General features: G+C 43.1%; 1 protein-coding gene across 2 annotated transcripts in view; it reads right to left on the reverse strand.

Annotated features, from left to right (window-relative positions):
* tkfc (triokinase/FMN cyclase) overlaps positions 1-23131 on the reverse strand; it is an 88502-nt gene that overhangs the window by 36157 nt on the left and 29214 nt on the right. The window contains exons 6-10 of one of the 2 annotated variants that reach the window (XM_067993727.1): positions 20038-20127; positions 14681-14715; positions 7975-8059; positions 4455-4544; positions 448-564 (exon numbers count right to left, since the gene is read on the reverse strand). In XM_067993727.1, the coding sequence (XP_067849828.1) occupies positions 448-564; positions 4455-4544; positions 7975-8059; positions 14681-14715; positions 20038-20127 (417 nt within the window). The remainder of the gene's footprint in view (positions 1-447; positions 565-4454; positions 4545-7974; positions 8060-14680; positions 14716-20037; positions 20128-23131) is intronic. The other variant, XM_067993728.1, reaches the window with a different exon arrangement.

Here is a 23131-nt window from a genome sequence, read left to right on the forward strand (position 1 = left end):
ACTAGACTGGACAGTAGGGGGTAGAAATTCCTGAGTGGGGAGCCTTTGCACCTCTTCAGGTGCTGGGCCACCCACCCTGATTATTAAAATGACCTGACCCCAGGATTTGGGATGGGGTCAATGTCCTCTCCAACTTGGAGGCCCACTCCACCTCACTTCTAGCTGTAGAGCAGGAACCTTGGAATTTCAAGCTCCAGAACACACACAACAGTACTCTGAGAGAGGAGAAGGGTTTGGCAGAATTGACTTCTCCACCTCTGACACTTAGCCCAAATAGAGTTCTGGAACCCAACTTATTGTAGGGAAGAATGACTATACGATAACTCCATCCCACAGCCTGTCAAGTGCACCGAAACCATCCATCTCTGGGCTGCTCAGTTAATGTCTTACTCTAGCTGTGAATAGGAGATGTACATTCTGTAGCAGTTCTCACCCAGAAGCACTCACCCAGGAGTTTCAGTTCTTCACGATCCACATGCATCAGAGTCAGAGAAGTTCCTCCCATTTCCAAGGATGTCATAAAGGACCCGATGTAGGCCCTATCAATAATGACCTGCTTACTCTCTGAAAGAGATGCCCAGAAAAGATCATCTACATTATTACAACAAAATGAGTTGTTCCTTCATTCTCAACGCAATGCTTAAAGAATTCACTCGTTAAGGGGGTTCAGTTTGATACTGCATTTCTACCATTTTTTGAAAAAAAAATTACAAAACACACGCTCACATCCTAAAAGAAGCAATAAGAAGATAGTATGGGACAAAAGTGAATTGGGAGCAGGAGCTGTGCCTCCATGATCCTGGCGCTTAAATCAATACAGACTAAAATGTTATTGGTTTCATTCAGTGGACTGAGATGCCACTGTGGGCTAGAGCATCTCCTTTTTTGGCTTGTATTTGAATCTAGCACAGGCAGAGCAGGCCATATGGAAATAGGCAAAGAGGACTGTGAGAAGAAAGAGCACAAGAAAAAAGAGTGAGAGAGAACTCATGAGCATTGTGGCCCAAATGTGCACAAGAGTGTCATAAGAAAGAGTACGAATGTGAGAGTGCAAGTAACAGAACAAGAGTGAGAGAAAGTGAGGGTGCAGAAGCAAATAAGTGTTCACAATAGACAACATGAGAGTTGTATGTTAGAGAATGTGAAAATGAGAGTGAGTCAGAAAGACAGAATGAGACATGGAGAGGGACAGAGGAAGAGGGAGTCCACAATGCACTTAAACATCCTTTGTTTTGATACCTTGGCTGATCTCCCAACCTCAACAATGTTCTAACATATCCCATTTAAGTCACATCTGATCTCAGCCCCAGACCCTTTAATGACCATAGTCTTTGCAGGTTGGGCCATTTGTTGTACTACTGATTAGGAAGAGAATTTCTGCTGCCCTAACTTGCAATTTGGAAAGCCTAATTATGTTGCTCATGACCACAGCAATTGTGGTTGGATCAAAAAGATTTGATCCAGACTCTTGTGTGACAAAATTGAAAAAAAAATCCAGAATTTCAGTTGCAGCACAACCATTGTACTTTGCTTCTTTTTCCTCAAATTGTCATTTAGGCTGAGCCTGAGGCACGGTGACAGGGTTGGATTCCCACCACTTGCTGTTCATCCGTGTGGTGTGTTTTCTCTCTTCCTTGTCCCAGTGCCAAAAATGGGAGATCAGTGTGCAAGATAACCACGGCTTACTGTCTGATATCTGTCCTGGCCAACTCTGGTATAGGAAGTGCAGGACATCAACTGGTATCTCCTGCTGTCCCTCTGTATCACAATCTATTTGGGCTGACAGACTGACGATGAGCTCCTAAATAATATAGGAACAGGAGTAGGCAATTCAGCTCTCAAGCCTATTCCGCTAATATATATTATATTATGGGAAATCTGTACCTCAACTCCACTTACCCGCCTTTGCCCCATATTCTTTGATACCCTTACCCAGCAAAAATCTACCGAACTCAGTCTTTAAAATTTCAATTGATACAATATCCACAGACATTTAGGGGAAGAAAGTACCAGATTTCCACTACCTTTTGCATGAAATAATGCTTCCAGATTTCAGTCCTAAATGGCCTAGCTCTAATTTTAAGATTAGGCCCTCTTGTTCTGGATTCCCAACCAGAGGAAATAATTTCTCTGTAGCTACCCTGTCAATTCCCTTTATCTAAAACCTTGATTAGATCACCCCTTAACCTTCTAAACTCAGTGGAATACAAACCAAGTTTGTCCTTATAATTCAACCCTTTAAGCTCTGGTATAATTTTTGTGAATCTGCGCTGTACCCCCGCCAAGGCCAATACATCTTTCCTGAGGTGCGGTGCCCAAAACTGAACATAGTACTCCAGATGAGATATGACCAAGGCTCTGTATGATTGAAGCATCACATCCTCACTTTTGAATTCCAACCCCTTGAGATAAAGGCCAACATTCCATTCGCCTTTTTGTTTACTTTTTGTACCTGTGCACTAGCTTTGAGTGATTTGTGCATAATGACACCTAAGTCCATTTGCTTCTCCACAGCTCCTAGTCTCTCACCTTTAAGAAAATATTCCATTTTGTCTTTCTCCAATCCAAAGTAGATGACTTCACGCTTCCCCACATTGAACTCCATCTCTCATAGTTTTGCCCACGTACTAAGTCTGTCCATGTCACTTTGTAACTTCCTGCTGCCATCTACGCAATTTACTGTATTTCCTAAATTAGCGTCGTCTGCAAATTTGGATATATAACTCTCTATTTCTTCATCCAAGTCATTAATATATATACCTGATTACGCTCCTGTGAAGCACCTTGGGACATTTTATGACATTAAAGGCGCTATATAAATGCAAGTTGTTGTTGTTATTCAGTTGACATGAGACTCCATACTTTCAGCTTTAAGATCCTCTGTAAAGAGGCTTGGGAAAAAGCTCCCAAATCCAGTTAATGCTTTTGGCTGATGATGCTGTATTCCATCCTGTGGAGATTCAGGACCTAACAACTGTCCATATATGGCTTGGAACTCTCAAGAGAAACAGCCACAATGCAGGCTACCATCTACATAGATGCTCAACTATTCACTTTAAAGGAGTAAGTACCAGGATTGCATCTACTCCCTGTAGTACAAAACACAGGTTCCTGATGCCAGGCCCTGGAAATAAAATATGGTGTTATTAAAATTTGAGTATCCTTTCAATTTAGATGCATCAACAATCCTACAATCCTTTGGTGGCCCAAAACACACACTTCAGCCTCAGCCGCATATATGACCATCTCCATCCTGCGGTCAACCTGCCGTGTTGGTCCTTCCTTAGGTTATAAGATGCTGTGTCTTTACATAGAATTAACAGCACAGAAACAGGACATTCAGCCCAGCTAGTCTGTGCCAGTGTTTATGTTCCACACGAGCCTCCTCCCACCCTACTTCATCTAACCCTATGTGCATATCCTTGTATTCCTTTCTCCTTCATGTACTCATCTAGCTTCACCTTGAAGGCATCTATGCTATTCGCCTCAACTACTCCTTGTGGTAGCAAGTTCCACATTCTAACCACTCTCTGGATAAAGAAGTTTCTCCTGAATTCTTTATTGGATTCATTTGTGACTATCTTACATTTATGGCCCCTAGTTTTGCATTCCCCCACAACAGGAAACATCTTTTCTACTTCTACAATATCAACCCCCTTTATAATTTTAAGGACCCCTAAGCCTTCTTTTTTCTAGAGAAAAGAGCCTCAGCCTGTTCAATCTTTCCTGATAGTTCTAACCTCTCAGTTCTGGTATCATCCTTGTAAATCTTTTGTTTTGCACCTTTTTCAGTGTCTCTATATCCCTTTTGTAATACGGAGACAAGAACTATGCACAGTACTCTAAGTGTGGTCTAACCAAAGTTCTATTTAAGTTTAACATAACTTCTCTGTTTTTGAATGTTATCCCTCTAGGAATGAACCCCAGTGCTTTGTTTGCATTTTATATGGCCTTGTTAACTTGCGCTACTACTGTTAATGATTGGTGAACATGTACTGATAGATCCCTTTGCTTTTTACCGAATTTAGACTCTTATTATCCAAGCAGTATGTGGCCTTCTTATTTCTCCTAGCAAAATGCACCACTTCACACTTACCTATATTAAAGTTCATTTTCCATTTACACGTCCATTCTGCAAGTTTATTAACGTCATCTTGTATTTTGTCACAGTCTTCCTCAGTATTAACTATACTTCATAATTTGGTGTTATCCGCAAATTTTGCAATTGTGCTTCCGATTCTCAAGTCCAAATTATTTATGTAAATGTTGAACAGCAGTGGTACCAGCACTGATCCCTGTGGAACACCACTTCCCATCTTCCGCCAGTCTTTAACTGCTACTCTCTGTTCTCTATTTAATAGCCAGCTCTCTATCCATTCTGCTACTTGTCCCCTGATTCCACATACTCTGACCTTAGTCATGAGTACCTTATCAAAGGCCTTTTGAAAACTTACCCAGATATTTAACTGCAGATCTAGCCACAATATTCAGTTCCAGGCAGGACAAACCTCCAAGGTTGTTCACAATCAGCACAATATGATCCCCTAGAGGCCGAGAGTAAAATGAAATTTGGTAAACAGGTCTAGGAACTGATACATCCAGCCAAACCCTGTGATGTAAGAAACCACTATTAGAAGCTTCCACCATAATCTAGTCAGGGACACCAACTTTAAAGCACTACACCACCCTCCATGACCAAGACTGTAACCCCACACTTCAGGATTGAGACACTATCTCTGTATTTCTTCAAATCCTGTATCCAGTAATTAAATGCTAACCCCGTATTTAGTCTCCAAAGTACTGCCCTGCACACTCTCAAAGTTCAGCTTGAGTTCACCTTAAATGCTTTAGAAGAGATCTGTTACCCAGGCAATTAGCAAAGATCTTTTCTAGCATTTGTGAAATATTCAGCAATGCATGCAAGTTTTGGTACTTTTAAAAACCTTCTATAACACATAATCGTAACAGCAGGTGATCACTGAAACGACCTCATAATTATCCCAGTCTGTCTCTACCATCAGGCAGGTGGAAATCCTACCACTTCAAGTATTCCATGTCACATCTGCAAGAATGTGAGTATGAAAAGAATATTGAGAATGAAATGACACTGGTCTCTCTCAGCCCCTCCTTCAGGGAAATATTTGTGCACTGAATGTGGTGTCTCAGTCGCTCCCTCAGACTGATAACTGTAACTAACTGACTTATCTCAGTCCTTCCTTTACTACTGAAATTTATGTTTTAAATCATTGGCTGATGATTTCCTGGGAACAAATATTTTGTACTGAATTTAGCCTGAAATAACATCATGATGTTATGGTACAACAAGAACAGAACCAATGCTCAGTAATTATAAAAGATAACACACAGGGTGATGGGACAACTGAGACATATGGAAGTGCTCCCCATCATCTTCTTAGTAGAGTTAGCATTTTTTTTCCAGATGCAGATGAAACATAGAAACATAGAAAATAGGAGCAGGAGTAGGCCATTTGGCCCTTCGAGCCAGCTCTGCCATTCAATATGATCATGGCTGATCCTCGATCTCAATACTATATTCCCTCTCTCACCCCATACCCCTTGACGTCTTTTGTGTCTAGAAATCTATCCAGCTCCTTCTGAAATATATTCAGTGGCTTGGCCGCCACAGCATCCTGTGGTAGAGAATTCCACAGGTTCACAACCCTCTGAGTGAAGAAATTTCTCCTCATCTCAGTCCTAAATGTCCTACCCCGTATCCTGAGACTGTGACCCCTTGTTCTGGACCCCCCCCATCCAGGGGAAACATCCTCCCTGCATCCAATCTGTCTAGCCCTGTCAGAATTTTAGATGTTTCAATGAGATCCCCTCTCATTCTTCTAAACTCGAGTGAATACAGGCTGAGTCAACTCAATCTCCCCTCATACGGCAGTCCTGCCATCCCAGGAATCAGTCTAGTGAACCTTCGCTGCACTCCCTCTATGGCAAGTATAACCCTTCTTAGGTAAGGAGACCAAAACTGCACACAATACTCCAGGTGTGGTCTCACCAAGCCCATGAATGGGAGGACCCTAGGCAAGACAGAGGGTCAGAGGGATCTTGGTGTGCAAGTTCACAGATCCCTGAAGGCGGCAGAACAGGTAGATAAGGTGGTAAAGAAGGCATATGGGATACTTGCCTTTATTAGCCGAGGCATAGAATATAAGAGCAAGGAGGTTATGATGGAGCTGTATAAAACACTGGTTAGGCCACAGCTGGAGTACTGTGTGCAGTTCTGGTCGCCACATTACAGGAAGGATGTGATCGCTTTGGAGAGGGTGCAGAGGAGATTCACCAGGATGTTACCAGGGCTGGAGCGCTTCAGCCATGAAGAGAGACTGGGAAGATTGGGTTTATTTTCCTTGGAGCAGAGGAGGCTGAGGGGGGACATGATTGAGGTGTACAAAATTATGAGGGGCACAGATAGGATGGATACTAAGGAGCTTTGTCCCTTCGTTGAGGGTTCTATAACAAGGGGACATAGATTCAAGGTAAAAGGCGGGAGGTTTAGAGGGGATTTGAGAAAGAACTTTTTCACCCAGAGGGTGGTTGGAGTCTGGAACTCACTGTCTGAAAGGGTTGTGGAGGCAGGAACCCTCACAACATTCAAGAAGCATTTGGATGAGCACTTGAAATGCCATAGCATACAAGGCTACGGACCAAATGCTGGAATATGGGATTAGAGTAGACAGGGCTGATGGCCGGCGCGGACACGATGGGCCGAAGGGCCTCTATCCGTGCTGTATAACTCTATGACTCTATGTATAACTGCAGTAAGACATCTTTGCTGCTGTACTCAAATCCTCTTGCAATGAAGGCCAACATACCATTTGCCTTCCTAACTGCTTGCTGCACCTGCATGTTTGCTTTCAGTGACTTGTGTACAAGGACACCCAGGTCCCTTTGTACATCAACATGTCCCAATCTATCACCATTTAAATAATACCCTGCCTTTCTGTGTTTCCTTCTGAAGTGGATAACTTCACATTCATCCACATTATACTGCATCTGCCATGTATTTGTCCACTCACTCAACTTGTCTAAATCACCATGAAGACTATTTGCTTCCTCCTCACAACTCACGATCCCACCTAGTTTTGTTTCGTCAGCAAACTTGGAAATATTACATTTAGTTCCCTCATCCAAATCATTGATATATATTGTGAATAGTTGGGGCCCAAGCACTGATCCCTGCGGTATCCCACTAGTCACTGCCTGCCATCCCGAAAAAGACCCATTTATTCCTACTCTCTGTTTCTTGTCTGTCAACCAATTTTCAATCCATACCAGTATATTACCCCCAATCCCATGTGCTTTCATTTTGCACACTAACCTCTTATGTGGGACTCTATCAAAGGCCTTCTGAAAATCCAAATAAACCACATTCACTGGTTCTCCCTTATCCATTGTACCAGTTACATCCTCAAAAAACTCCAGTAGGTTTGTCAAACATGATTTCACTTTCATAAATCCATGTTGACTTTGTCTAATCCCGTTGATATTTTCTAAGTGTTCTGTTATCACATCCTTTATAATAGACTCCAGCATTTTCCCTACTACTGATGTTAGGCTAACCAGTTTGTAGTTCCCTGTTTTCTTTCCCTCCTTTTTTAAATAGTGGGGTTACATTTGCCACCCTCCAATCTGCAGGAACTGTTCCATAGTCTATAGAATTTTGGAAGATGACAACTAATACATCCACTATTTCCATGGCTACCTCTTTTAGTACTCTGGGATGCAGATTATCAGGCCCTGGGGATTTATCGGCTTTCAGTCCCATTAATTTCTCCAGCACTATTTTTTTGATTGCTTCCACACATTCCAGTAGTGTGGTGAAATTTAGAGAAATCAGTTAGTTTGATGCAGACTACTGTTTCCAAGGGTTAACACAGAGTGGCTCCTCCTACACATAGATCTATTGGAGAAGGAGAAGCCATCCGCACCTCACTTTGTACTTACCAGCTTGCACACTCAGGTGGGACTCATTGGAGGGATCTGTCATGTGATCGATTATTTTTTGTATCACTTCATCAGCTGAAATCATCTGGGAGAGAAAAAAATCAAACAGATGATGAGCCATCAGCTGTTACAATTACAGGGATTGAGTGAGGAATCATCAGCTATACCATTACAGAGACAGGGCGAGGAGGCTACTGCTGTACCATGAAAGGGACAGGTGAGGAGCCATTGACTGTACCATTACAGAGACAAGATGAGGAACCAACTATACTATCAAAGGGATGGCCTAATGTTGGAATTGCATCTTGTGTTTCAATTTGACTGCCATCTTGAAGTGCCCACATTCGTGAGACAGGGTTCCTTTCTCCAAAACAAATGCCAACATTATATAACCCCTTTAAAATAAAATACATCCCAAATGAAAATTGACAGGGAAACTGACATCAAACTACAGAGAAAGCTTGGTAAAAAAGGTGAGTTTTGAGGATTTTTAAGGAGGAGAGAGAAGTGAAGATGGAGGCATGTAGGGAGGGAACTCCAGAGAACCGGCGACAAGGTGGCTGAGGGGTCTGTCACCAATGATGGGGCAAAAGAAGAAGGGATGCACAAAGAGTCAGAATCAGAGAATCAAAGGGTGCAGGTGAAAATATAAGCCTGGAGGAAATTACACAAAATAAAATGAGGTAATGCCACAGAGGGACATGGATTTTAAATTCAATACATTGGAATAGTCAAGTCTGGAGGTGACAAAGGCAATGTTCTCCTGGCCAGCCTCCCATTTTCCACCCTCCATAAAATCGAGCTCATCCAAAACTCTGTTGCCAGTATCCTAACTCACACCAAGTTCCATTCACCCATCACCCCTTTGCTTGCTGACCTACATTGTTGTTTCCAAATCCCTCCATGGCTTCGCCCCTCCCTATCTCTGTGACCTCCTACAGCCCTACAACCCTTCAAGATCTCTGCGCTCCTCCAATTCTGGCCTCTTGTACATCCCTGATTTTAATCGCTCCACCATTGGCGGCCGTGCCTTCTGCTGCCTGGGCCCTAAGCTCTGGAATTCCCTCCCTATACTGATCCACCTCTCTACCTCTCCTCCTTTAAGACCATAAGAGATATGAGCAGGAGTAGGCCATTCAGCCCCTCGAGCCTGCTCCGCCATTTAATGAGATCATGGCTGATCTGATTTTTACCTCAACTCCACTTTCCCGCCCTTTCCCCATATCCTTTGACTCCCTGGCTGATCAAAAATTTGTCGAACTCAGCCTTGAATATATTCAATGACTCAGCCTCCACAGCTTTTTGGGGTAAAGAATTCCAAAGATTCACGACCCTCTGGAAGACGAAATTCCTCCTCATTTCCATCTTAAACGGGCGACCCCTTATTCTGAGACTATGCCCCCTAGTTTTAGATTCCCCCATGAGGGGTAACATCCTCTCAGCATCTACCTCATCGAGTCCACTCAGAATCTTGTATGTTTCAATAAGATCATCTCTCATTCTTCTAAACTCCAATGAGTATAGACCCAACCTGTTCAATCTTTCCTCATAAGACAACCCTTCCATACCCGGAATCAACCTAGTGAACCTTCTCTGAACTGCCTCCAATGAAAGTATATCCTTCCTTAAATAAGAGCACCAGAACTGTATGCAGTACTCCAGGTGTGGTCTCACCAGCACCCTGTACAGTTGTAGCATGACTTCCCTGCTTTTATACTCCATCCCCCTAGAAATAAAGGCCAATATTCCATTTGCCTTCCGGATTACCTGCTGCACCTGTATGTTGACTTTTTGTGTTTCATGTACGAGGGCACCCAGATCCCTCTGTGCCGCAGCATTTTGTAGTATTTCTCCATTCAAATAATATTTTGTTTTTTTATTTTTCCTCCCAAAGTGGATGACTTCACATTTTCCCCATTCAATATCCCTTTGCAGACACTTTGTGTCCTCATCGCAACTTGCTTTTCCACCTATCTTTGTATCATCAGCAAATTTGGCCACAAGACACTCTGTTCCTTCATCCAAGTCATTGATATATATTGTAAATAGATGAGGCCCCTGCACTGAGCCCTGCGGCACTCCACTAGTTACAGATTGCCATTTTGAAAATGACCCTTTTATCCCGACTCTTTGTTTTCTGTTAGTTAGCCAATCCTCTATCCATGCCAGTATATTACCCCCAACACCATGAGCTCTTATCTTGTGCAGTAATCTTTTATGTGGCACCTTATCAAATGCCTTTTGGAAATCCAAATATACTGCATCCATTGGTTCCCCTTTATCCACCCTGCCTTTTACTTCCTCAAAGAACTCTAATAAATTTGTCAAACACGATTTCCCCTTCATAAAATATGTTGACTCTCCTTGATTGTATTATGAGTCTTCAAATGTCCTGCTACTACTTCCTTAATAATGGATTCTAGCATTTTCTCAATGACGGATGTTAGGCTAACTGGTCTGTAGTTACCTGGTTTCTGTCTCACTCCCTTCTTGAATAGGGGTGTTACGTTTGCGGTTTTCCAATCCGCTGGGACCTTTCCAGAATCTAGTGAATTCTGGAAGATTACAACCAATGCATTCCTTTAAGATCCTTGGATTCAAGCCATCAGGTCCAGGGGACTTGTCAGCCTTTAGACCCATTAGTTTAACTAGTACTTTTTCTCTAGTGATAAGATGCTCCTTAAAACCTACCTCTTTGACCGTTTGGTCACCTGTCCTACTATCTCCTTATGTGGCTCGGTGTCAAATTTTGTTTGATTATGCTCTGGTGAAACGCCTTGAGATATTTTACGTCTTAAAGGCACTATATAAATGCAAGTTGTTATTGTTGAGAGACATGAAGCCAGTATAGGTCAGTAAGAAAGGGGATAATGGGCAAGTGGGACTTAGTGCGTGACAGGATGTGCATAGGCAGCTCATTTGGACAAATGTTGTAGTTTGTGGAGGGTGGAGGTTGTAAGGATAGCATTGAAGTAGTCGAATGTAAAGGTGACAAAAGCACGGATAAAGACTTCTGCTGCAGAGGGGTTTCGGCCTTCCTAATGTTCAATTGATGGAAATTGCGTTTTGATGTCCGACAGCCTGTCCGATAGCATGGAGATGGTTATCGGATCAAGAGAGGTGGTGGAGAGGTAGAGCTGGGTGTCGTCAGAATACATATGGGAGTTTAGACATATTGGTTGAGGGATACATACAGACCAGGACACCAGGGAGAACTCCCGTTATTATTCGCCATGGGATCTTTTATGCTGCCTTAGAGGGCAGACGTGGTAGTGCGTTCCACATTCTTACCACTCTTTTGGTAAAGAAATTTCTCCTGAATTCTCAATTGGATTTATTAGCAACTATTTTATATTTATGACCTCTAGTTTTGGACTCCTCCACAAGTGGAAACATTTTTTCCACGTTTACCCTATCTTAAAGACCTCAATCAGGTCACCCCTCAGCCTTCACTTTTATGGAAAAAAGAGTCCCCGCCTATTCAGCCTTTCCTGATATGGATATCCTCTCCATTCTGGTATCATCCTTTTGAATCTTTTTTTGCACCCTTTCCAATGCCTCTGTATCCTTTCTATAATATGGAAACCAGAACTATGCATAGTACTCCAAGTGTGGTCTAACCAAAGTTCTATACAAATTTAACATAACTGCTCTGCTTTTCAATTCTATCCCTCTAGGAATGAACCCTAGTGCTTGATTTGCTTTTTTTATGGCCTTATTAACCTGCGTCGCTACTTTTAGTGATTTATGTATCTGTACCCCTAGATCCTTTTGCTTCCCTATCCTGTTTCGACTCTTATTATCCAAGCAGTATGTGGCCTCCTTGTTCTTTGACCAAAATGCACCACCTCACACTTACCTATATTGAAATTCATTTACCAATTACATGCCCATTCTGCAAGTTTATTAATTTATTTGCATTTTGCATTTTGATGCATTCTTCCTTTATATTAACTATACCCCCCAATTTGGTGTCATCCGCAAATTTTGAAATTGCACTTCCGATTCTCGAATCCAAATCGTTAATGTAAATTATGACCAACAGTGGTCCCAGCACCGATCCCTGTGGAACACCTCTTCCCACCTTTTGCCAGTCTGAGTAGTTACCCTTAACTCCTACTGTTTTCTGTTTTATAGCCAACTTGCTATCCATTCTGCTAACTGTCCTGACTCCACATGCTCTGACCTTAGCCATGAGTCCACAATGCAGTACCTTATCGAAGGCCTTTTGAAAATCCAAATATGTTACATCTACTACATTACCCTTGTCTACCCTTTCTATTACTTCTTCAAAGAATTCAATAAGGTTGGTCAAGCATGACTTTCCCTTCTAAAATCCGTGCTGACTATTCTTCATTATATTTTCGTTCTCGAGATGTCTTTCTATTACATCTTTGAGTAAAGATTCCATTATATTTTCCACCACCGATGTTGAGCTAACATCTTAGTTCCCTGGACTTGTTCTAGCTCCCTTTTTAAATATAGAAATAACATTAGCTGTCCACCAATCCTCTGGCATTATTCCCTTTCCTAGTGAATTTTTATATATATGTAATAGTGCCTCTGCTATCTCCTCTCTAACTTCTTCTAATATTCACGGATGCAATCCATCTGGTCCAGGGGTCTTATCCTCCCTAAGTTTGTTTAGTTTTTCAATTATCTGCCCCCTTTCAATCTTTAATGTTTTAATATCTTTTTCGATCTCTTCTTCTTTAGTCCTGCCCACCTTGTTGGTCTCCCTGGTAAATACTGAGGCAAAGTAACTATTCAATATTTCTGCCCTTTCACCGTCACTACCTGTGAGTTTATCGTGTGTATCCCTTCGTGGCCCTATCCCTATTCTGATTTTTCTTCTATCATTATGGGCATGATCTTAATTGGGGAGCCGGGAAGGGGATGAAGGGATGGAATTACTGACAGGAAACCCAGAACTACGGGTTTCCCGGACGTCCTTACGATTTTGATGTAAGGGTGACTTATATCTTTTTTTTTTTGACAGTTTCCTGACAGGCCAGCCTTCAGTTGAACGGGTGAAGAGGAAGGAAAAGAACGTGAGCAAGTAAGCGTTAGATATGGGGGAGATCATCGGGGGGGAGTCAGCCATCAGAGGGAGAGGGTCAGCCATTGGGGCCACAGGGGGGTCGGGGGTCACGGAGGACTCAATCAGGGGGCTCAGTCATTGAAGGGGGTTCGGACATCGTGGGGGTGGGGGGGGTCGGACATCACGGAGGTTGGACATCGTGGGGGTGGGGTGGGGGGGTTGGACATCTTGGGGGTGGGGGGGGCGGACACTGTTGGGGGAGGGGGTGGCCGTTGCAAGTAGTTTTGTTGGGCCTGAGGCCCTGAGACTGCTCCTCCGGGCCCACAAGCTGTGCTGTAAAGGCACTTACCTGCTGTTTCAGGCTTTCCCAGCCCCCAAGGGTTAAAAACAAAAAAGCTGTTAAAATGGAGGCCCGCAGCCTATATTAAAGCTTTTAGAGACCGACCTGCCTCCTGAGAGCGGGTTGGTCGTCCACCCCTCGTCCCGCCTCCGTTAAAACCGGAAATTGGCGGGATGGAGGCAGGTTTTAGATATTTAAAATTTTTACTGCTTCCCCACCCCCAACCCACCCATTTTTCCGAGTTAAAATCATGCCCGATGTGTCTGTACAATATTTCATTATTATTTTTTATATTCTTTGATAATTTAACCTCATAGTTCCTCTTTGCTTTCCTAATTGTTTTTTTGACTTCTTTTCCAACCTCTTCATATTCCCTTTTGTCATCCTCTCCTTTATTGTCTATGTACTTAGTGTATGTTTTTTTCTTTAGTTTCAATTTTACCCTTATCTCAATATTCATCCACGGTGTTTCATTATTGGCTAGTTTGTTCTTGCTTTTTAGAGGAATATATTTCTCCTGGATTCTATTGATCGCCGTTCAAATATTATCCACTGCTGTTCTATCTCCTCGTCTGTCAAAATTTTTTTCCAGTTTACCTGCCCTAGTTCCATTCTCATCCCCTCAAAATTAGTTTTTTTCCAATTTATTACTTTGGTCTTTGTCTTACTTATGTCTTTCTCAATCATTATTTTAAACCTTATTATGTTATGATCACTATTGCCTGGATGTTCTCCTACACTTACTTCTCTTGTGTGTTCTGGTTCATTTCCCATTACTAAATCCATCTGCGATTCCTCTCTTGTTGGGCTTCTCACATACTGGATATCTGAAAGACGGCACCTCTGACAGTGCAGCACTTCCTCAGAACTGCACTGAAGTGTCAGCCTAGATTTTGTGCTCAAGTTGCTGAAGTGGGACTTGAATCTACAACCTTCTGACTCAAAGTCTGAACCACAGCTGACACTGACACCCATTAGCAGTACAACATTAACAGGACCTAAAAGCCTTCCAACAGCACATATACTATCCCAAGTGGGGAAGGAAGGAAGGAAGATGGGGCAATGAGTCAACTGCCACCAATCTCATCACTCAAGGAGCCACTTATAGGCCAGCAGTGGCAAATGTTGGAGTCTTCTGCTCAGCATATTGGTGAGGAGCTGTTATGCAATGCAGGCAATACTGTGTACTTTATTATCTCTGCTTTAATGACAGGAATTATTTGATAGACAATGCCCTTTTAGCCTTTCATTTCCTCTAATGTACATCACAGAAGCCGAGGAAATTAGGCTTCTCTCCTGTATTTCACTATTTAAAGATCTCTCACCTTTATCCGTTTGATACCAGCTTCTCCATGGATACCTAAACAAACAACAGACTTGATCTCAAAATAATGCAGCTGCTATTTTTTTTTCTTTAAATGTCTATTCTTTTCTAAAGGTGCTGACCCTTGTTAGGACAGGGTTCCATGGCAACCTTTCACCTTCTGGTACCTCACTTCTTCATATGCCTAGATAGTGAGTGTCCTATTCAGGCATAGGGAGAGCATCTCAGTCAAACTTCATCCTGTTTCATCTACTGTCCACACAGGAGTTAAATTGGGGACCCTGGTTGATAGTTTTTCCATTACTTAGCCCAGTTGTACAGACCACTGGCAGCACTCCATAACTGCTCCAGTTGAGATCAAGCTGGGGAACCTGCTAACTTCCTGGTCTATATAGTTCAATATGCAAATTTGCTCTGCATTGACCCACTGAGCCATCAAGATAGTCATCAGTTGTCATGGGGAAGCCACTCAGAAACACAAGCTAATTCATACTGTCAGCAGGCTGAATCTACAAACCTGGAGTCTTTCTTCTTAATATTTAGTCCTACACAGATTAGTGACAGAGGGTTCAATTATACTTGTCTCTTTTCAGCTCTGTTGAACCCAGTCTTTTTACCTATTTGTCCTGTAACTAGTTCCAGTAATTAGCCATTAATGATTACCAGAATAAAGACCATGTCCTGTTTGTCCTGAAGGAGATGGGCGAGAGAGGAGTTCCCAGCTCTCCCAATCTGGACAAGGGGAGACACAAGCTGTCCACCCTCTCACCAGAATGGGACCGTGTGTGGAGTGAAGTGTCCATGCACTTACATTGATTGCAAGGGAGTATCCTTTCTCCTTTCCCCTTGTGAGGACAGTGATTTCTTCTACGGTACAGTTCCATGGGCTTAACACTCTCTGATACCTTATCAAAGTGGTCTTTTGTTACGTTTGAGCCAAGATAGTGACTATCATCAGGTTATTTGTCTGTAGAACACATTGCAGCCAAGCGCAACCCTGTATTTACCTGGTATCCATACACACTTTCCAGCAGGGGTCACTGGATAGTGATCAGGTTCAGGGATTCCAGATTATTTTCCTCTCCTTAATTCAGAGGCACTGAAGTCATTCTTTAAAATTTGTTCTCAGGATGTGGGTAACACCAGCAAAGCCACATTTATTGCCCATCCCTAGATGCCCTCAGAAGGTATTGGTGGGCCTTCTCTTTGAACTTTGTACTGATGCTGTTTCCACAATGGTGTTGGGTAGGGAATTCCAAGATTTTAACCCTGTGACAATGAAGGAACATTGTTATATGTCCATGTCAGAATGGTGTATGGCAAAGAACTTGGAGGTGATGGTGTTCCAATGACATTGCTGCTCTTGTCCTTTGCAGTGGTAGAGGTTGCAGAGGTGGGGAATGCTCTTCAAGTAAGATTGGAGAGTGGCTGCAGTACAACCTGTAGATAGAATATACTGCAACTACAGTGCGCCAGTAGTAGAAAGGGTGGATACGGAGTTCAGTCGCAGAGGCTCCAATCAACTGAACTGCTTAATTCTGGATGGGGTCAAGCTTCATGAGTGCTGTTGCAGCTGAACCAATCCAGGCAAGTGGTGAGTGTTCCATTGCACTCCTGATTGGAACCTTGTAAATGGGGAAAGAGGCTTCAAGGAGTAAGGAGATGATCCGTCTGTCAGAGTACCCAGTTTTTGCCCTGCTCTTGTAGCCATGGTGTTGTTCTTTGGCCCAGTTGAGCTTCTGGTCAATAGTGACTCCAAGGATATTGATATGGTGGGAGTGCTGTCGAAGGTAATAGAATCATAGAATGGTTACAGCACAGAAGGAGGCCTTTCGGCCCATCGAGCCAGAGCCGGCTCTTTGTAAGAGCAATTCAGTTAGTCCCATTCCCCCACTCTTTCTCCGTAGCCCTGCAAATTTCTCCCATTCAAGTATTTATCCAATTCCTTTCTGAAAGCTACGAATGAATCTGCTTCCACCACCCTTTCAGACAGCGCATTCCAGATCATAACTACTCACTGCGTAAAAAAGATTTTCCTCATGTCACCTTTGGTTCTTTTGCTAATCACCTTAAATCTGTGTCCTCTGGTTCCTGACCCGTCCGCCAATGGGAACAGATTTTCTTCATTTACTTTATGTAAACACTTCATGATTTTGAACGCTTCTATCAAATCTCCTCTCAACTTTCTCTGCTTTAGGAACATAGGAACATAGGAACAGGAGTAGGCCATTCAGCCCCTCGTGCCTGCTCCGCCATTTGATAAGATCATGGCTGATCTGTGATCTAACTCCATATACCTGCCTTTGGCCCATATTCCTTAATACCTTTGGTTGCCAAAAAGCTATCTATCTCACATTTAAATTTAGCAATTGAGCTAGTATCAATTGCCATTTGCGGATGAGAGTTCCAAACTTCTACCGCCCTTTGTGTGTAGAAATGTTTTCTAATCTCACTCCTGAAAGGTCTGACTCTAATTTTTAGACTGTGTCCCCTACTCCTAGAATCCCCAACCAGCAAAAATAGTTTCTCTCTATCCACCCTATCTGTTCCCCTTAATATCTTATAAACTTCGATCAGGTCACCCCTTAACCTTCTAAACTCTAGAGAATAAAACCCCAATTTCTGTAATCTCTCCTCGTAACTTAACCCTTGAAGTTCGGGTATCATTCTAGTAAACCTACGCTGCACTCCCTCCAAGGCCAATATGTCCTTCCGAAGGTGCGGTGCCCAGAACTGCTCACCGTACTCCAGGTGCGGTCTAACCAGGGTTTTGTATAGCGGCAGCATAACTTCTGCCCCCTTGTACTCTAGTCCTCTAGATATAAAGGCCAGCATTCCATTAGCCTTATTGATTATTTTCTGCACCTGTTCATGACACTTCAATGATCTATGTACCTGAACCCCTAAGTCCCTTTGGACATCCACAGTTCTTAACTTTTTACCATTTAGAAAGTACCCTGTTCTATCCTTTTTTGATCCAAAGTGGATGACCTTACATTTGTCTACATTGAATTCTATTTGCCACCATTTTGCCCATTCACCTAATCTATCAATATCGCTTTGTAATTTTATGTTTTCATCTCCACTGCTTACAATGCCACCAATCTTTGTGTCATCGGCAAACTTAGATATGAGACTTTCTATGCCTTCATCAAAGTCGTTAATAAATATTGTGAATAATTGAGGCCCCAAGACAGATCCCTGCGGGACTCCACTAGTCACATCCTGCCAATGTGAGTACCTACCCATTATCCCTACTCTCTGTCGCCTTTCGCTCAGCCAATTTCCTAACCAAGTCCGTACTTTTCCCTCAATTCCATGAGCTTCTAACTTAGCTAAGTCTCTTATGTGGGACCTTATCAAATGCCTTCTGGAAGTCCATATAAATAACATCCCTGTCCACTACTTTAGTCACCTCTTCAAAAAATTCAATCAGGTTTGTCAGGCACAACATACCTTTCACAAATCCATGCTGGCTCTCCCTGATTAACTGAAAATTCTCGAGGTGTTCAGTCACCCTATCCTTAATTATAGACTCCAGCAATTTCTCCTCCAAGGAGAACAACCCCAGCTTCTCCAGTCTATCCACCTAACAGAAGTCCCTCATCCCTGGAACCATTCTAGTAAATCCTTTCTGTACCCTCTCAAAGGCTTTCGTATTCCTCCTAAATTGCGGTGCCCAGAATTGGACACAATACTCTAGCTCTGGCCAACCCAAGTTCAACATAACTTCCTTGCTTTTGTACTCTATGCCTCTATTTATAAAGGCCAGGATCCCATATGCTTTTTTAACTGCTTTGTCAACCTGTCCTGCCAGCTTCAAAGATTTGTGCACATATACTCCCAGGTCTCTCTGTTCCTGCACCCCCTTTAGAATTGTAGCATTTAGTTCATATTGCCTCTCCTCATTCTTCCTGCCAAAATGTATCACTTCACAGATCCCTGTGTTAAATTTCATCTGCCACGTGTCCACCCATTCCACCAGCCTGTCTATGTCCTCTTGAAGTCTACTACTATCCTCCTCACTGTTTACTACACTTCCAAGTTTTGTGTCATCTGCAAATTTTGAAACTGTGCCCTGTACACCCAAGTCCAAGTCATTAATATATATCAAAAAAAGCAGTGGTCCTAGTACCGACCCCTTGGGAGCACCACTGTACACCTCCCTCCAGTCCGAAAAACAACCGTTCACCACTACTCTGTTTCCTGTCACTTAGCCAATTTCGTATCCATGCTGCCACTGCCCCTTTTATTCCATGGACTTCAGTTTTGCTGACAGGTCTATTTTGTGGCACTATATCAAACGCCTTTTGAAAGTCCAAAAACACAACATCAACCGCACTGCCCTCATCAACCCTCTCTGTTACCTCATCAAAAAAAAGTTAGTTAAACATGATTTGCCTTTAACAAATCCATGCTGGCGTTCCTTTGTTAATCCACACTTGTCCAAGTGACGATTAATTTTGTCTCGGATTATCGGTTTTAAAAGTTTTCCCATCACTGAGGTTCAACTGACTGGCCTGTAGTTGCTGGGTTTATCCTTGCGCCCTTTTTTGAACAAGGGTGTAACAGGTCAGATGAAGGTGGTTGGGCCTTTTATAGTTAATTGTTGCCTGCCACTTATGTGGCACAAATGTTATCTGCCACTTGTCAACCCAAAGACTGGATAATGTCCAGGTCCTGCTGTCGGCTGGCATGTGCTGCTTCATTATCGGAGACGTTGTGGACAGAGCTGAACACAGGAACAGAAGTAGGCCATTCAGCCCCTTGAGCCTTTTCAATTAGATCATGGCTGATCTGTACCTCAACTCCATTTACCTGCCATTGCTCCATAACTTTTAATACCTTTACCTAATAAAAATCTATTTATCTCTGTTTAGAATTTTTCAATTGACCTAGCCTCAACAGCTTTTTGAGGGAGAGAGTTCCAGATTTCCACTACCCTTTCCTGACACCACCCCTGAATAGCCTAGCTCTAATGTTAAGGCTATGCCTCTTAACACTGTAGACTCATAAGCAAACATCCCGATTCCTGACCTTATAACAGAGACAAGATCATTGATAAAGCAGTTGAAGATGTTTGGATCAACCAGGCCAAGATCATGAACCTGGACTGTATAATTCAGTTTACAGAACATAGCATTTACTGAAATACCAGGTTAGATGACTCTTACTAAAATTGAAAAGAATGTCAACATGCCTCTTGTTTGACCACTGGAGTTCCAACTCCAACCCTAACCTTCCAGGAAAGGGATGTTTTTTGTATCCATGTTGAGCCAAGTGTGCTGTACTACTGCACTGCTAACTAGTACTATACTATTATGCTCTGTAAGTTCTGTGGTCTGAACAGCCTCTTACCCAGTCCGAGTTCCAATTCGTCCATTTCCAGATGGAAGGTTGGCCCAGCTCCAGGGACACTGCAGGGTGACAGACAGATTCCCATTGTACCTTAGCAGAAAAATACACAGAACAAAAACCAATCAAACTTAATAGTCAAAAGAGCTTTTGCACATGATTCTGCTTCCATTGGATCCACATCACATTCAGGCTGAACGGATATTTAAACAGCAGCAGTTTTAGGCCCTAAAGATCAGAAACTTGTGACAGCAGTAGCGATCATAGAATCATAGAAAGTTACAGCACAGGAGGCCATTCGGCCCATCGTGTCTGCGCCAGCCGAAAAAGAGCTATCCAGCTTAATTCCACTTTCCAGCACTTGCTCCGTAGCCCTGTAGGTTACAGCACTTCAAGTGCACATCCAAGTACTTTTTAAATGAGTTGAGGGTTTCTGCCTCTACCACCCTTTCAGGCAGTGAGTTCCAGACCCCCACCACCCTCTGGGTGAAAAAATTTCTCCTCAGCTCCCCTCTAATCCTTCTATCAATTACTATAAATCTATGTCTCCTGGACCCCTTTGCTGAGGGAAATAGGTCCTCCCTATCCACTCTATCTAGTCCTGTCATAATTTTATATACCTCAATTAAATCTCCCTTCACCCTTCTTTATTCTAATGAAAACAACCCCAGCCCATCCAATCATTTCGCATAGCTAAAATTCTCCAGCCCTGGCAACATCCTTGTAAATCTCCTCTGTACCCTCTCTAGTGCAATCATATCTTTCCTGTAACGTGGTGACCAGAACTGTACGCAGTACTCAAGCCGTGGTCTAACCAATGTTTTATACAATTCTAGCATTATCTCCCTGCTCTTATATTCTATGCCTCGGCTAATAAAGGAAAGTGATGTCATCACTATTGTGCTGCCCCTGCTTTTTGGACAAAAGCAGAATCTGGAGCCAAAATGACATGAAATGCCTGGCAAGGAGCATCACTCAATGCCACCAGGATTCTGCTAACACTTTCTCTTCTCCCAATTTTATCCTCTCCTTTTCTGAAGATGCTGACTCTTGCCAGGGTACAGGTCCATAGGTGCTAACAGCTCTTCGTCACATCATCCAGGTGGTCATTATACAAGTGTGTGTCGAGATAACGATAGCTTCTCTTCCCATTCTCTACTCATTGGAGTTCAGAAGAATGAGAGGCGATCTTATTGAAACATATAAGATTGTGAAGGGGCTTGATCGGGTGGATGCGGTGAGGATGTTCCCAAGGATGGGTGAAACTAGAACTAGGGGGCATAATCTTAGAATAAGGGGCTGCTCTTTCAAAACTGAGATGAGGAGAAACTTCTTCACTCAGAGGGTAGTAGGTCTGTGGAATTTGATGCCCCAGGAAGCTGTGGAAGCTACATCATTAAATAAATTTAAAACAGAAATCGACAGTTTCCTAGAAGTAAAGGGAATTAGGGGTTACGGGGAGCGGGCAGGAAATTGGACATGAATTTAGATTTGAGGTTAGGATCAGATCAGCCATGATCTTATTGCATGGCAGAGCAGGCTCGAGGGGCCGATTGGCCTACTCCTGCTCCGACTTCTTATGTTCTTATCCCCACACCATGATCTCTGGAGTCCCCCAAGAATCTATCCTTGACTCCCTCCTCTTCTTTATCTACATGCTGCCTCTTAGCAACCTTATCCGCAGATATGGGGTCTGCTTCCACATGGACACTGACGGCACCCAGCTTTACCACTCTACCACCTCGCTCGGCCCCTCCAATGCCTTTGTGCTATCTGACTACTTGTCCAATATCCAGTCGTGGATGAGCCGCAATTTCCTTCAGCTAGATATTGGGAACACGTCTTCAGCCTTCACTACGAACACCATACCCTTGAAACTAATTTCATTTCCCTCCCTGGCCATGGCCTCAGGCTGAATCAGACTGTTCACAATCTCGATGTCCTGTTCTCAAGTTGAGCTTCCAACCCCATATACTCTCCATCAGAAAGACCGCCTAGTTCCACCTCCGTAACATCGCTAGCCTCTGCCCCACCTCAGCCTGTCTGTTGCTGAAACCCTTATCCATGCCTTTGTTACTCCTCGCTTGACTATTCCAATGCTCTCCTGGCCAACTTCCCATCCTTCACCCTCCTTAAACATCAGTTTATTCAAAACTCTGCTGTCCATATCTTATCCTACACCATATCCTGCTCACCCATCACCTATCCTTACTGACATTGCATTGGCTTCCAGTTTCCTAAATACTCAAATTTAAAACTCTCATCCCTTCATCACCTTGTCCCTCCCTATCTCCAAGCTCTTCCAGCCCTACACCCCCACCCCTGGCCATTTTTGCATCCCTCTCCCCACTCCACCAGTGGATGTGCCTTCAGTCACCTAGGCCTCACGCTCTAGAATTCCCACCTTAAACCCCTCCCCCTCTTCTTCTTTAAAACCCTCCCTGAAACCCACCTCGGACCAGGCTTTTGGTTACCCTTCCTAATATCTTCTTCTTTGGTTCGGCAACCATTTTTGTCTGATGATGCCCTGTGAAATGTATTGGGACGTTTTTCTGCATTGAAGGTACTAAATAAATGCAAGTTGTTGTTGTAGCAGTAGACAGCCTTTTCAAATGAGGATGGGCATCGCAGCTGAGCCCAATCCTGCTCTCACACCTAACATCCATGCAAACATACTTTCCAGCAGGGGTCAATGAATAGGGTTAGGCTGATACTTCCCCTCCCAAGCCAGGGGCACAGAGGCCAATTGTGAGCACCTCACTTTGATCAATTAATTTGGTACAGACTGAGGATCAAATGTGGGACATTTTTTGCCTATGAGCACATAGTACATTTACCCACTGAGCGATCCCAGACTTAATAAATAAATTCAATTCATGTCAGATTAATTGTCATTGATAACACATCAAAGATGTGCAGAGAACAGGTTGTATGGCTCTGTGTACATGCCCATCCCCTGCAGGGGGAAAGTTTGTGGACTAGGCAGTCCTCAGGCTAATTTTGCTGATTCCAAATTGTTGCTGGTAATACTACTAATAAGGCAAATAATAAGCATGCGCCAGCACAAGGAGAGATCGAGTGGAATGGGCCTATATTC

The sequence above is a fragment of the Heptranchias perlo genome, chromosome 12, assembly GCF_035084215.1.
Source record: "Heptranchias perlo isolate sHepPer1 chromosome 12, sHepPer1.hap1, whole genome shotgun sequence".
NCBI lineage: Eukaryota > Metazoa > Chordata > Chondrichthyes > Hexanchiformes > Hexanchidae > Heptranchias > Heptranchias perlo.